The 16,527-nt window shown below is 42.2% G+C and overlaps 1 protein-coding gene across 1 annotated transcript; it reads right to left on the bottom strand.

Moving 5' to 3' along the window:
• Window positions 1-2,237: 2,237 nt before the first annotated feature.
• On the bottom strand, window positions 2,238-16,089 carry FAS (Fas cell surface death receptor). Its single transcript, XM_040071305.2, has 10 exons — window positions 16,057-16,089; window positions 15,245-15,706; window positions 8,871-9,018; window positions 8,259-8,393; window positions 6,262-6,370; window positions 5,681-5,745; window positions 5,239-5,319; window positions 5,040-5,101; window positions 4,522-4,546; window positions 2,238-3,693 (listed from the first exon to the last, which is right to left on the bottom strand). The coding sequence occupies exons 1-10, from the start codon at window positions 16,087-16,089 to the stop codon at window positions 3,278-3,280; spliced, it is 1,536 nt and encodes a 511-aa protein (XP_039927239.1). The 3' UTR covers window positions 2,238-3,277.
• Between the last annotated feature and the right edge of the window lie 438 nt (window positions 16,090-16,527).

Genomic DNA, 16,527 nt, shown 5'->3' with positions numbered 1-16,527 from the left:
TGAGGGGACGCTGTCTGGAATAAAGTTAGTTTCCCCCTCCACTCCCTCAAAGAACAGGAATAGGTGCTGTCCTCTCATCTTAGAGACAGACCTGGAATCTCAAGAGCCTTTGAGACAGCTCAGATGACGGCCATCCTCCCCACGAGCCGCAGTGACAGCCGTGGTCCCCACCAGCAGAGCCGGGTGCCAGGGAACAGCCAGCCCCGACAGGGACAGAGAGTGGCATGCCAGGGGCCTCGCTGTGCTTCACAGCAATTTGAGGAGTATCATAAAACATTTCCTGCAGCTTCAGCTATCCCAGAGATAAGTCTGGAGGGGGATCTTCACACAGTTTTAAGGAAGGACTAGGGAAAAAACCAAGAAACATAAATCTGGAGAATGTATCAATCTCGTCACTGACCGTAGGATAAATATGCAAGAAATGAAACAGGGTACTTCTGTTCCATCAGTTTCTTGTTCATATCCCAAAGACACACGTACAGGTAGATCTATCCTGTCCTACAGACAGCCAGTCACACGGACATCACTGTGGGAAGATGTGGGAGGCAGGGTCAGTGATCTCTGTGTTCCGCATGCCCCTGTGGTGTGGGATGCTCAGCTCTGTCTCTCCAAGGTCTGTGCCTTTGGTTTCCTCCTGCCATTGCTTTTCGTCACTTACTCCTCTCCTGTATTTGTTCAGGACCTGTTTTTCCAACATCCCTTTGGTCACAGACATTTTTTGCCGATTCCCCACTAGACTGAAAATAAATTGCACTTTATCACAGTTGCTGGTATATTGGGGGAGCAAGAAACCATCATGTAAAGTGATGGGAAACAGCTCTCTAGCTGATTTAAAAATCTTGCTTTCAGTTCAGAAGGGAATTTCAACTAAAACCACTGAAAAGCTCTTCAGAAAACACTGACAGTATATTGTTTTGTGATTGTTCCCACTTCCCTCAGAATTCTCAGCCACAACTCTGTGCTAGAGGCTAGACACACATGGTGGGTATTTTTGCTCTTGCTAGCAGTGGGATAGCAGGAATGCAAGCTTCCCTTTGATGTCCAGAATCAAAGTATTGACAAATAGTAAGAGAGGGATGTGAGTTTTGAGGCTTTATCTTCCCTCAAAACAGGAAAACAGCCTATCTCCAAGGCTTTTCCCAATATACTTTTATTCTTCCCAGGAATTTGTTGGTATTGTTTTCCTTTTTTCTCCTTCATACAGGCAATAAGCCTGAGCTTGCTCACACTTTGCTTGTCATACTATCTCTGCAGAAACATTTCAGACTCTTTGTACTGAGCTCTTCATTTCTCAGTCACATCTTTTCAAGAAATGGCAGCCTGCAGAATAACTTTGAAAATAATTTATTTCGTATTGCAGCAGTCTTGTATATCGGAGCTGTCTTTAACCATCCCTGTGTTCTTCTGATACCACAATGTAATACTGATTTTGTTTCTGTCATCTTCAGGTGTTTGATTTTCTTGCAGAGCAGCGGTAACTGTGTTACATCTTGCAGCATGGAGGAACAGCTGGTGTGCATGTGCACAGCAAAACAGAATTTCTGAACAAACATCTCACACATGGTCACTTTCAATTTGCAGGGAACTTAAGTAAGATCATCCCTCTGGCCTTTTATTTCTATGTTCCTGTTCTTCTATTGCAGTTATTTTAAAATAACAAATGTTTTGGGTGTACTATTTGCATAACAAATGGGATTGTTTTGCAAAGTTTTGGCTTCCTGAAGGGACAACTTTTCTTTTGTAACCTGCTTTTTAAAGGGGGACAAGTCATTCCCTGGGCAAGTTTCAGTTTACACGTGCTTTTCTGATGTGGTGTTCCCATAAAACAGGGGAGTTTGGGCTTCGGTTTCTTTTTTCTTCTACAGCCCGAGTTTGAAAACTATGTCAGAAGCAGGAGCCAATGGAAATCTGGATGTGCTACTGCAGGTCAGCAGAACTAAATCACTTTCAGTCCCTGGTCAAGGTACTCTAAGCTTCAGCTCTACTCTGCACTGCGATGTAGACACAGAGAGACTCCTTTGGAAAACTAACTACACAGTATAATCAATCCTCCTAGGTGATGTGTGGTGTTCCAGTTAAGAAAAAAATATGATGTACGCTAATCACCAGAGTTAATGCCAGTCTGAGTCGAGCCTTGCAAATCTCTCCTAAAGAAAATGTGACTCATTGCACAGGGACTTTTTTTAAACTATCCTTTTTATATTGAGGTTGGGGAATTCCAATGTGGTGAAAGAAAAAAATATAATTTTATTTCACTGTCAGAAATTTATAAGGTTTGGTGGCTCCATTTTGAGCCCTGCTCCAGTCCCTGCTCCACTGAAAGCCTGAGAGGTGGACTACCTTCATTTCTGCTGGTCAGATGCTTCACTCGGGGAGAAAAAGCCAGAAGCCAAGAGAAGAAAAAGTTGAAGTCAAGCATCTGCCAAGACAGCTTTAAGCTCCATTCATGATAAGAAAGACAGAAGTAATGTATTATGCAGATTTATTTTTTTTTTTAATGAAAAAGATGCTTTCATTGTATCAGTTTCTGCATTAGAAAACCCACATACACTGTGAAGGTTGCCTTCCAGAAATGGTGGTTCTGTTGTGCTGATAGCCCCTTGGCTCCTATCTCTTTGAAGGGTTCTAACATTAGAAGAGGCTTACAAACATTGCTGAGAACAACAGAGATAATATTTTTTACCTGGAACCAGGAGCTTTTTGCATAGAAAGCTTGCACACATATACAAAACTCCATATACACACAGAGAAGTGCTTTTATGAAAGATGGAAATCGTATTTGCAGCAGAGTAGAATCTACACAGCAACACCTATACTTCAAATTAATCAGGTGTAAGGCAGTAAACAGGATTTTTTTCAAGTACTGTACCTGGTACAATTTCTAGACTCGTAACACCAGAGCTTTCCCTTCGAAAAAAGGAACATCCTGCATTTTTAATGCAAGCAAAACCTTACATTGATTAAATAATGCAGGACCATGCATTTAAACCATACCTTTTCTTCAAATAATGATAACTTTTTTCCTTTGTAATGAATCCTGGAGTCTTATATTGCACCTTTTAGTAAACAAGTCATAAAACTTCTTCCAGTCCTTAACACATAAAAAAGGCTAAAAACTTATTTTAAAGGAAAGATATTGCTAAAAAATATGCAATTATTTCTTTTGCGTACAATAACTTACTCGAGGTCAATCAGAGCTGCCAAATGAAAATACTATTTTAAAGCCCTGTTATTTAAAAAAATACTCATTTGGAAATAATTTTCAAATTACCCTGTGCTAGGTCTCTTCCAAAGTACCAGTACAGGCTTTACTTAGCCCACCACTACCACTGTAAGAGTTTCTGCCCTCCTGAGTGCAAGTTTTGCTTTGCTCAGTGTCAGGATTATAAGATCGCTCCCCTGCCTGAGAGCTGGCAATAGCTGCCCTCAGTTTTTCCTCAATTTTATCAGCTATAGCACACATTTTTAACTCTCTCAGGCTGCTTATTAGGGTTCCATAGGCTCCCTTCATCCCATGGCTCTGATACCAGACTCGAAACAGCCTAATCTTCTGTTCAGATGTATCACCAGGACAATCCTGAATGCTTTGGTCTATGGTAGGTTCTGATACATGGTGGTGACGAACAAATTTCTTGACTTCTGCGAGCGTCATCTCTGCCACAATACCAGGAACATAGCTGCTCAGGTCAGCATCTAGGAGTGTGAAAGGAAATGAATGCACCTGGCTCTTGTTTTATCACCTTCACTCAGATCTGATACTTCTCCTATCCAAACCAGATTAAGTTTCATGTATTTGTGACTCAGTATGGTTTATGTGTGATTTTTTACAATACATGGCAGGTCTGATTTTACATGTTCCTATCTAATGCTAGGTATTTCAAAGATTTAGGCCTGCATCCATATTGCTTTCTACCACCTGAAACAGGGTCCCAGTTCCCTCTGTAACCTGTTTTGTCCTTCTCTATCACTGAAGTGTGGTCACCTCTCACGTACCCCTTTTTCTCAAAATAGCGTTGGGAGAGGTCCTGAAACAGGACAGGTCTTCTGTTGTGATACACTCTTGGAGCTTATACTTTTTCCTTTTGTGTATCACTCCTGTGGATTTTGCCCTGAACATAATGTAGGTTTGTGAATCTTCAATTCCACTGCGGGACTGCTCCCTTATCATAATTATCCATGGTTTTAGAAACACAATTTGCTGTTTCCTAGTGACTGTACCACATGCAGAACTGAAATTCACTGGGAGACAATGAGTAATTGCTCCCTATACAAGAGAAATTCCTCCCGAGGCAAGACTTCCATGATGCCATTAAGTGCCTTGATGAGCATTATATGAACTGTATCAACTGGCACTTCTTTAGTAAGTGTTCACTTTTGTGCTGGAATGACAGGTCTGGACAGTGGCAAAGTCTACACAAAAATACTCTCTTTTTTTTTTTTTTTTTTTTAAGTTTAGGACTTATGTATCTGTATCTGTGTCTTTTCTTTCTGTTGAATTTTGAGAAATTACTTGTCTCTTACCTGGGTCTATGAGAGGTATAGTCTCCTGGGGGAAAAAAAAAAAAAAAGCAAGATAGAAATAAGTAGAAACAAACATATATATAAGAGGATAAATACATTTCATGATACTTCTTTAATTTTGTTTTAGTTTTCTCCATGATTCTCCATGACTCCATGAGTGAGAGAGTCAGACCAGAGAGAGAGACCTCTTTAGACTTGGGTAAGTTTGGGGAATCACCTCACAACTGCTATTGCCTAAAATTATGCATGGGGACAGGAATATCCCGGGTTGGGGGGGGCCCGATGATTTATGAAGTTTTGATTGTGGTCATGTGACTTGGGAAGCATTCCAGCAATCCTAAAGAAGTAAATACAGGGTTTCCCTCACTTCTCCCAAAAGAGTCCTTGTGGTGAAATTTACTTCATTCATGGCGTAGAAGAGAGGCACACAAATGTTTGAGGAGACCCAGTGTAATTTAAATGGAAAAAGGTTCTTTGCATAAAGCTGAGTTTTTTATGATCAAAGCAACAATACTTACGTAAGGCTCTGGTTTGTAAACTTGGTGCTCACTGATTGTAAGACCCTTCTGTTTTCTCTTGCCTGAAACAAAAAAAAACATTTCTTAAATCCAGGGCAGGATATCTCTCCTTTGGACTCTGAGAATATAAAATTACATTTGAATAAGCATCTGAATGCCTCATTCAGAATATAATAGGAATAAGTAGGGAATCACTTACGCCAGAATATTGCTCCAACTACTACTGCTAGTAGTACTACCAAAACTGGCAAAGCAATGACCCACCACAGCGTTTCTGGTTCTGTTGAAACATTGGAAAATTTACACAAAAGTTAACTCAAGAAATGCAGCACAGCAGCACACCAAATCTTAAACAAGACTGTGTCAGATTTTAAAGGCCCTCCTGTTGTATCCTAATGACAAAAGCCAAACACGTTAAAGACATAGCTATTGTGAGTTGCCCCTAAAAAGGAGTAACAGCTCCTACACCTGCACAGCCATCAGGGGAAAATCCCACTCTGCAGGTCACTACAGGGCCCAGCAGGACTAATGCCCTGGGCTCTCAGGGATCATTCCAGCCAGTGTATAGAACAGAACAGGACAATTGCAACTGCCTCTTAAAATACAGCATGTGATAGACCTTGCTACATTTAAAATGGTACCTTTTGTTCCACATAGAGTGTCTGAAGCTGCAGTACATTGCTTTTCAATTACACCACTTTCACATCTGCAGAAAACATGAACACAAATTATTAGGGGATTTTTTTCTCTCTTAAGCTGTTAAGAGAGCAAATCAAAATTTCTAAGATGTTTTATCAGCAAAATATTTAATATTTTCCTGATAAATATGCTGGTTTCATATTCCAAACCCCTGATCTTGGGGTTTGGAATTTAATAGGTATGAAAATGGCATGGAACGTTGTGGCAGTGGGAAAATATATGAAATTATATTTCAATTTAACAGTAGATCACATAAAGACAACAGGAAACCTCAGATACTTAATTACACTTTTTGAAAAACATATACAGTCTCAGTGGATCTATAAGTTTTTTTGCATGCTTTTGGAAAGCCTTCATGGCTGCAAATTGAGTTGACTGAATTCAGTCAGCTCAGGTGCAAAGGAAAATTAGTATGCTTTCCCTGAGGTTATAGATTACCTTAGCTTCTGACTTAAAACCACCTGGAAGAAAATGTGATTAGATATTAACAGTTTCATAGGTAGTGATGAAGGCGTAAACTTACATGGTACATTGAATGCAACTGTCACATCCTGGAGGACCGCAGAAATAGTTCTTGGCACAGGCACATTTTGTGTCTTCTTCTGGGGTACAGTTCTTTACAACCTCAAAACCTAAAAGTAGATTTCTTAAAGTGTATTATTTTGAAAAAGCAGGCTTCTGCCCGCAAAGTCTTATCCTCAGACTGGCTGCTAGCTCCACCTCTGCTGGCACTGGGGAGGCACAGCTTTACAATTCACTCACAGAGCTTTTCCACGGAGCTGTCAAGAGACCTCTGCTGGAGGAGAGCTCAGAAACTCCTCACACAATGCAGCTCCTGCCAGAAGAGGACTCCTTCAGCACAGCCAAATCCCATCTTCTTTTTCCCATTCAGAAGTGTGAAGCCAAAAGGAAACTCAGAAGATCACACAGCCAATCTCCCCACTTGATAATGGAGATGGGGTTCTTTGCACTCCTTGACATACAACAAGTTTTACTTTTGCTTGAAGACCTCCAATGGTGAGGAATTCCACACTCTCTTTTTTGCCTAACATATCCATGTCATGTATTCTTCTTAAGAATCTAAACACATTATTAATTTTCTCCTATTCTCAGTTTATATTTGCCATCTATGAAAAAAAAAATACTTCTGCATTAAAATTTACTGTATCTACCTACTATGAAAGCTATTTTCATAGACATATAAAAGAACAAATTTTCGAGTTACTACATTCAGTGTCCTGCTGTAATTTGAAACTGCTTTATGTTTCAGAATTTGGTGAAGCTCTACTGTGAAACCAGTGCTGAAGTAACTCATGGAAACATGGAACATGAGTGATCATAAGAATCATTCACATGGAACTTCAGTGGTAATTTTCCTCTTGCCTATTGTCAGTCTACTGACTTCTCTTCAACGACATTATTGTCCATGGAACATTGTGACTAATCATCCCATTAACTTTTTTCTTCCTTCAGCTTAAATAATTGTGACGCTAGTATATAAAATATTGAATTGTTTCGCTCTTACCAATTTCATCACTCGTGCAAAAATGCTTATTATAGTAGGAAATGAGAGGAATGTTTTCTATCCATATTGAGGTCCTAAAGGAAGGAGAGAGCACTAGAGATTGATATTCCAACAGGTGATCTGAGTACAGCCATACTGGAGTTGACAACTGTCTCTCCATTCACTACACTTGATTTTGAATATGAGAAATGAAGAACTAACATTCCCTAAATCCAAGCAGAGCAGGACACCTGGTGGAACTTGCAGGAGATAAGTTTAACGGATTAAGGAAAAAAAAAAAAAAAGTGATGGGCATTTATGCAACAAATAGTGAATTTCTGCTGTCACCCAGCAGGTTGAGGAACAAAGAGCTCATAAATAGACACTGAAATGACTAGGTAGGGATAGATCTTCTGATGTCCTTTCCTTTAGCTGTGGATGCTGATAGGCTGCAGGGAGCAGACCACAGAAAGCAGACAGGTTTGTTTGTGTTATCTCTAAACAGCACCTCTTGCCTCCACTGCTGAATGCAGAATTCTGGGGTAGGTGGGCCGCTGGCGCCTCTGGAGGAATTGCCTTATGGTCCTACACACGTATCCCACACAGCATCCTGAGTGTTTCAAATGACAACCATCAATTTTAAATAATATCAATTATATGAAAGACAAAAGAAACCAGCATTACTCCTTACACCCCTCTTTAAAACAGAGGGTGAAGAAGAGCCTTGCCTTCCTTGAATCTAACCAGTTTGTACAGTCTCTGCTTTGCAAGGACTTTGGCTAAGCAAAGGCAGATAGAAGGAGAAATAATGGACCAACTATTTTTCTTCCTACTTTGTGCTTGATGAAAGGGAACTGGAGGATAAACTTATTACTTTCTTACAAATTCATTCAAGTTCTACCACTAAAAGTTTTGAATCTACGTGCTAACCGTAATTAAGGTATTTTGGAGACTTTTCAGTGAAATGCTGGATGAAAGAAGAGTCATTGCTGCACTTGCTATTTCTATAGACATACCAAATTTGCTGTCGCACAATTTGCATCTCAAACACTTGTCCAGGTCGTTGGGGTGATTCATGAATTCCTTTCCTTTCTCACATGGAACACAGTGTTTAATAATATCTGTTGGGCAGGTGACATTTTTAACAAAACCTGTAGAGACAGAAAACCAACAATTTAGAGAAGCCACCAGCTCTAAGACTAACATCAGAATTTATTTTTTAATCCCTGATACTTTTTGATTCCAAATATGAAGTGAATATTCTTTGTGCATGTGTAGATGCACCTCAGGAATGTAGTATACATAACATTTCATTATCCCCACTCTTCCTCCAATTTAATACTGAAGGAGAACACACCAAACAAAACTGTACGTGAAAAATTGGAAAACCCATGAATATTTGGAATCTTGTAGGCAAAAACATGTGTTTTCACTTTTCAACCTCTTTCAAATATGTGTATGTTAATTCTTGGCTCTTTTGCAACGAGCATGTTATGAGAGAATTACTCTCTGTAGTGAGAAGTTATTGGTGCACTGAGCTCAAGAAATATCTGAAGTGGCTTATATCCTGTAACAAAAACAGACACAGCTGGAATGAAGCACTGCATCCAGGAAACCATCATACTCACCACTTTTACATTTCTTGCAACACTGAGTATCTAACTTGTATTCATCCTCATTGCAGTTAACTTCCCTCCTGGAAATGATCCTCCTATTGTACGTTTTCAGAGCTTCAGTATAATTTTTGCACTGTGTTTCCATAATTAAGACAGTCACCTAGGAAAAACAGAAAATTAGACAAAAAAACTGTTTATGATTGTAGGTATGTTTTAGTACTAGCAGAGTCACATTAATAGTGCTACTCTAGAACTAAACATTTTGATCTTCACTCCTGACTGAAACTGCTCATTACTTTAGATTTAATGGTCAATGAGCGCCCATATTAAAGCCATGAACCCTACTACTACATTTCCCTTTCAAATTAATTTACAACAGGTCAATTTCTTTGATTTTTTGCACTGTCAATTGCATAGTGCTTCGGGTTTTTTGTTTGTTTTTATTTCTGTCATTAGGCAATAGAGCTTTACTACTGGTCCCTGCCCTGCCTCTTTTCAAGATCATAATAAAACACTGTGACCCAGTGGCCAAACCATGGGTTTTTTTATTAATTTGGAAGAAGGAGGAACAATGATAAGGATAAATCTGGTATAGGTTGCCTTCTTCTCCAACATTCTCTGGGGAATTCTATATTTACTCTGCATGCACTAAATATGAGATATCTATATAATGGAGTTATGGATGCTGACCATAATTTCAGTTAGATGCAGGAAACTCTTTAAGTTAAATTACTGAAAAATCATTTTGGATATCAAACTGGGCTCTCAAGTGAAGGAATTGTTATCTGTTGTAAATCAGCTGATGTAACCAATAAGACCATTGCCTTTCACAGGCAGCCAGCCACTTCTTTTGATCCTCTAGTCTATTCACAAGTGAGAAGGTGGAAAAAAAATTTATTTACTTAGCATCAATCTATTTAAAATGTGTATAATATTTGTTATTAGACTGAAATTAAGAAGGCCTTTCTTTGCAGCTGGAGGTGAAGCTCCAGAGAGCATAATTAGCATAATTAGCACTGGAGGAACTCTGGGTATGGATGCTCAGCCCATCACTTCCCCTGTTTGGTGCTGTCTCTTCCTTTGCTGCCAAAGCTTTCAGGGTGCTCTCCTTTGAATCCCAGTGGAATGATGTTAAAAAAGTAAAGTCTCTACAGAAGCTTTCAAATAGATGTGTCAAATTAGTGTGATTTCTTTTTCTTTTGCCTAAGAGAACTGTCTCACTAAACACTGGATTAGAAAGTCCAAATGAAAAAATAATTACTAAAATATAGTCAGGGATGTATGACCAGTCTGGTTTGTTTTTTCCTAAAGCAGTACGAAGAAAATGCCCAGAGAGTCGTGCAGAAAATAGGATATAATCAAAGAAGGAAACAGGTTTCCAAATTACTAATACCAGTAAAACTGCTGATTTTACCAAATGCCTGCATAGTGTGTGCAGAGACATGTTCCCTCACACGAACAAAGCTCTCTGCCTCTTGTTTATGCTTTTATAAAAATGAGCTATGCTGTATGAGGGGCTACAGAAACATGACATTTTTAGATGGATGCCCTCTGCTCCTGCTCACGGAGATGAACTTCCTGGTACAATTACAAGAAGTGGGGTCACTTCTCAGAATTTGACACTTAAGCAGCACCAAACACCTACATTGGTTCTGCTTGCAGGGATGTCTTACAACGTCTTCCTGTAGAAGGAATAATGATAAAACTGTGAAGACTTTTTTTCAAAGCAACACCCTAATTTTTTCAAACTATTTTTTTGCTCCTGGACTTGCAGCCTATAAAAGCAAGTCATTTGCTATTTACAAATTTTGTTGAATCTTACAGGGAAAAAAAGAAAAACAAATCCAGAAAAGAGTTGATAGTCATTTAGCTTCCTGTGCACACCTTAGTTGCTTTTTGTGTTGTCGCTGAGCAGTAAACACTAATATCAGAAAGGAAGCAGTTTAGGGGCTTTTATACAGGCAGGGATGATAGGTGCTTTTTTATGACGTGTACACTCAAGCAGTGGTTGTAAGTTTTCAGCCTAGAATGACTCACAGAGGCTCTAGTTTAACTTTCTCAACCTAAAAAAAAATAGTTTTCATATTTAAACTGAAGACTTAAATTGCACTAAGCAGTCAGCTGGAATAAGATCAATCAGGTGGGGATGTCTACCCTTAGCAGAACCCATAAAAATTATCATATGAACCCAAATTTTCTGGTTTCTCTGCATTTGCATTGCCCAAACAATGAAAAGAGTTTTCTCCCTACTCCCTCTCCTTCATTCCAAGAGAGTCCTCCAAAACGCTTTAACAACAGTTATTTGCTGAGGACACTTTTATGAAACCTGTTTTCATCTGCATTTCCAGGGCACGGTGACAAGAACTTCAATTTCTTTGAATACTCATGTCATTTTGGGATTCTTAGGCCTCCAGTTCTTCCTCTAAGTATTCTTCATAACATGTCAATCTATTTCAACCGAAAAGCTTCTTCAAGACTCATCTCATAGGTATGTAATGTCAGTTTTGGAAGTGTGTGAACATGTAATTTGCATACAGGACTTTTTAAAACTTTACAATGTTAACCCTGAGAGAAAAAAAAAAAAAGTCTGTTTTCTCCTGTTATCTTTATAATACATTTTATTTTTAGCAAGTAATTTCTCCCATTTCTAATCTATAAATGCTGATGAATGAGAAGACGTATGGCCACCGAACACGGCCTTTTTTTTTCCCACTCCACATTGTTACATGGACCAAGGTGCATGAGCTCATCAGGGGCTTTCTAAGTGTTAAAAAAGGAGGAGGGGGGATTTTTCTTGCTTTTTTTTACCTCATGGAAGTTGGGTTGCTAAAACTAGCTCCATTTAAATGTGCTTTTCTCTGTAATTAATCTCCCTTGTATTAACTCTGTCAGGATGGCCTTTTCAAAGAGTAATTTCACTCAAGAAGTAATCTTAAGAGGATTCTCTACTCCAATTCTTTCACTGACAAGAAAGTTTTGCTTCCAGAACCTCTAGTATAATTTTTCCTCCAACTCTTTTTTTTCTCCTACCCATCAGGGCTGAATCTCATAGTTAGCACCAAACTAACCTCTAAAAATAGTATTTCACATTCTAAAACATTTTATAAAAATAGCAAAAATTATCCCGTTCCATTTCTTAAAGCCCAACAATGGGCTTGGTATTTCCCCACAACTAGAAGCACCCAGAGTTTCTTAAATTCCAGGGGAAATGAGTGTGTTTAGCTCCTGTGAGAGCAAATAGCCTCAGACTGTCCAGCACCTTTGTCCAAATTAAATCCACTACCCTCTCAAATCTCAGCTGACTCGCATGCAAATGTCAACAGCATATTGGGGCTGGGAATTGTATGATTGGTTATTTTGTTGGGTTTTGCTTTTCAGAAGTACTGTGCTGCTGAGCACCTAGTAAACACTGTTTGGAGAGTTGGGAGTGATATTATCAGCTCTCACTTCACTTTGTTGAGGCTAAGCATGAATTAGAGCTTGACAAATAGAAATCTAGCAACTCTCCCCCTTTTCCTTTTGTAGCACAAGATGGTTTTCTTATGACTTTCTCTTTGTTCAGCGAGTTACTGCAGAGATAAAGGTGGTTCCTGTGGGAACATGCACAGACATGTTTCCAGAACTGGGGCCCTTATACTTTCCACTTAGTCTTGGGTCATCCCATCATTTTACGGCTGTTTATGCATGCACGTGTAAATGTGCACATTTGTTTTCCATGATGTGGGGAAGAAAGCTCAATGCAGCAATGTAGGAGCCCTCTTTTCAAAGGTATGTCTTCTGAATGTCCAGAAAACTGCCTGCTCTGTAGTCACATCATAATGACAAAATATTTACGTAACACTTCACTCTCTGGCCTATTCCTTTAGAGTGCTGTCTTGAAGTGATTTTATGATGATACTTCATTCCCTAATTGCCTGCTGTATGGCCAGAGATGGTTTAAAGTGAACCAGGAGGTGGGGCTGGAGCCTGGGAACCCCGGGCACAGGCTCGGTTCAAACTCTGGAGTGCTTCGGGCTGCAACTGGGATTGTTAGTTCATTGCCTCTGTTTGATCTATATCCTTGCTTGCTTAGGCAAGAAGCTTTTCTTTATCTTTCCCCACCTTTTTCCCTGGACTCCAAACAGAGACCCTTCAGTTGCTTCTTTTTTGTTTGTTTGTTTGTGTTTTGTTTGCTTGTTTATTTGTTTTAATCTTCAACTGTTTTGGCTAGCACTCCAGGGAGCCTACGGGGCAGCTGGACAGACCCGGGCCAGCAAAAGAGGGGACACTGAAACCCACCAGTTTCGCCTGCTGTGAGGAGCCCACCAACACCAGAAGCTCAACAGGCTCCTACCTACTTTTTGCCTGAGCTGCTGTCTGGATTTTGCTCTTCTCTTCCCTGAGATAAAGGGAGCAGCCACCATCCTCACCTCCTGGACGGGTGGGGTATAAAGTTCAATTATTTTTTCCCCTGCCTTGTGGGTATCTTGTACTGTTAATTAACAGGGTGGGTTTTTTTCCACTTTCACCCCCTAGTATTAATTTCTCTCATTGGCAAAAAGGGATTATTGGACCCCTTCTCTTTAATGGAAACATTCATTCCAGAGCATTTGCTCCTAAAATTTGTCTCTAAACCGAAACAATTGTGTCTCTCAGTGGTACATAGTTTTGTAGCTTTTTCTACATGGAGAACTGAGATGTTTTCTAATTTCATAGACCATTGCTATTTTTGCATGACTATGCTTAAATCTTCTTTTACTTCAGTGCAGCATAGAGTTCCTTGCAAAATTGAGGTCTCATTCAACAAACTGTTTTAATGTTCTGTTTTAACCAAATAATAAGCCAAACTCTGACCAGGTTCACTATTTTATAAGTAGTGAAACAGTATGCTAATTAAAACAAATAACTTTTTAAAAATAGAAATTACGTAGGAATGCTAGAGTCTTTCTAAGGTATAGTGAAATTTGGAAACTATTGAAAAATAAGAACAGAAATTATATATTCTCTGGAGCAGTGTTAGAAAGTATTTTAATCTTAATATATATTCTGAATCATTCCAACATACTGAGCTACACTGATGTTTCTGTCACTAGTTGGCTGCTCCTGTACAGGAACAGGTAATGCATGATTCTGTCAGCAGATGAAAATCCTTCTTTGTATTTAATTACGCTTTGATGATTTGTGCAGGGGCATGGACAGAGCTCTCTGAAATACTTTAAATAATTTACTACCTGTCATGCAGTTAATCAGATCGTCATTTGAGTGGTTTATTTATACACCGAGACTTAATTTTAACCTGACAAACCGCAGAACAAACTGTGTTTGCGAGCAACAAACCCACATTGTGACGAGACTTCGAAGGTCGGCTCCAGTGAGTTGTCTCTGAAACGGGAGAAGTGGGGCTGGGGAAGCAATGTGCACCGCATCCACACTGCCAGGCAGGTGGCGGCTCTGCCGTACAGCAGGGCTCACTGCCACCTGCCCCATGTCCCCTCCTCAGCCCTCGGGCAGCTCTGCTGGACACAGGCCGAGCAGGGCATCCACACATCCCTACATCCTAGATGTCCCTAGGTGTCCTGCCCTGGAGCTTCCTGCCGCTGCAGCTCTGGCGCAATGCACCTGTACCACTGGAGATCCCTGGGCTGGCCACTGACACACTTCCTTACTTTTCCTGTGACGGCAGCGGCTCAAAATGGATCTTTGTGAAGGTAACTTTACTATGAGAGTGAGACACGAGACCGAAGCTCCCAGAAGCTGCAGGCACTCACTCAACGTGTGCAACAGGGCATGATTCAGGCAAGAAGGAAAGGCCCTGCCCTACTGCTTCCAGTAACTGCAGCTCGCTGCCGCCAGGCTCGGACGTTTCCTCCAGCTTCTCCCGGGTCCCTGTCACTGCGGTTCAAACTCCTCCCCCAGAGGTATTTGCGTTTCTGCCTCTTTCCCAGCTCGCTGTTAGGGATCCGCCGAGGTGCAGCGCAGGTCGGCTCCCACCGAGCCCGGTTTTAGCCCGGGCAGGTCCCGCAGCTCCCCGCCGGCAGAGCGGGGACTCTCCGCCTGCCTCGCCCGCGTCTCCGGCCGCTGTGGGTGGCTGCGGACCGTGGTGCCAGCCGTCCCTGCGTCCCCCCACCTACACCTCACCATCCGACAGCCACCTGCATCCATCACCCTTCTCTTCCGTCCGCTTTTACACGACACGCACTGCACTTAGCACCCTTTAGAAGCGCCTAAAATTGAAGCTGAGTTTTTTCCAATTAAAACATCGCCTGACGAACTGACTGAAAAGTCGCTGACAAGTTTGTCACGGCCGGTTGCCAGCAGCACCCGGGCACCGCTCCTGGCCCGGCGGCGCCGCGCTGCTGGCCCCGCCCGGCCCCGCCGCCCGCTGCCCCGCTCGGGAGGACACTTACGAGGAGCAGGGGAAGGAGCCCCCAGGCCACACCGCCGCTGTCCCGCACCTTCCCCATGCCGCCGCTGCCCAGCGCCGCCCGGCACCTTCCGGCAGAACAGCCGGAGCTGCCCGCGCCCGGCCCGGCCCGGCGGGCTCCTCCCCATATTGGCAAACACGGCCCGGCCCGCCCCGGCCCGCCCCCGGCTCGGCGCAGCTCTGCGGGGCCCGGGCGGGCCGGGGACGGCCGCGGTGCCGGGCAGCGCTGCCGGGGTGGTCCGGCCCCGGGCAGGGGCTCCGGCCGCCGGGCGAGCCGCAGACCCCGGCGGGACAGCCCCGTGTGACACGGAGCGAGGGCACGGAGCTTCCGCTCGGGTGTCGCGGGTTCTTGGTCGGGGACAGCCGCTCGGCGGCTCGTGGATGCCAGGCACGGCCCCGAGGTCACCGAGCCAACAGCCGGGAATGTGGCTGTTGGCCAACGGTGCTGGGAATGAGGCACGAGACATTCGATTCCTGCGCTTCAGGTGCTGGGCGGAGCAATTGCCTCCCCACCGAGGGCAGAAACTCTGCCTTGGTAAACTGCCAGTGGCAGGCTCGGGGCAGGCAGTCCCGAGTGGGTAGAACGGAGCAGGCACTCAGAACAGGCTGAACTCACTGCAGCGAGCAGCGCTGCCCTTTGCTGTCTTATTGAAAGGCTTGCTCGAGCCCGTGACTTCTATTTTCTACCTATTTCCAGTCACTTCTTGTGTTTTTCCTGCAAGCTTTCAGTGGTTTGTAATGCCGGTAGTCTGGCCTCCTTTGTAGAGTTAGAAATTATGTGACCGTGTTACTTACCGATAGGTGTTTTGAGCTTTCATGTTTTGACATGATTCCATTGCCTTGGGAGGATCATGGTTGGAATTGAGCTGGCATTTTCATTTTAAACACCATTTTTTCAGTGGTTTATGACTCAGATTTTCAAAAACCCTTCAGTTTTTCTGCTGGTATGTCTCTTAGCTGCAATACTTAACATCAACAAAAAATAGCTACTGTTTTAGATACTTCAGGCTTTTTAACCACTTCCGGATAAACCAAAACGTACTGCTGACACATTTTCAGAGATGCTGTGTTTGGAATACCCTTGAACAATCAACTTTTTGCCTTTCCAGTGGCAGTATGGAATATAACAAATGGGAGGCATCCGCCTTGGATGAGATGTCTGGGTTACACGTCTCTAGTTCCTACTGTGCAACCCCAAATCAGCATATCTGAGAGGCTGCTAATTTTAGCGGAAATTTGCGTGCGGGTAGGGGTGGAGCAGGGACT

This window comes from Hirundo rustica, chromosome 8 (genome assembly GCF_015227805.2).
Source record: "Hirundo rustica isolate bHirRus1 chromosome 8, bHirRus1.pri.v3, whole genome shotgun sequence".
Taxonomy (NCBI): Eukaryota; Metazoa; Chordata; class Aves; order Passeriformes; family Hirundinidae; genus Hirundo; species Hirundo rustica.
This window is presented reverse-complemented; position numbering and strand designations above follow the sequence as displayed.

Coding starts and splice junctions, on each gene's coding strand:
- FAS (XM_040071305.2), bottom strand. CDS start 16,089: ATGTCAAAACATGAAAGCTCAAAACACCTATCG. Junction 15,707..16,056: donor AAAGCTCAAAACACCTATCG/GTAAGTAACACG, acceptor CCTCATTCCCAG/CACCGTTGGCCAACAGCCAC. Junction 3,694..4,521: donor TATACCTCTCATAGACCCAG/GTAAGAGACAAG, acceptor TCACACTCCTAG/ATGCTGACCTGAGCAGCTAT.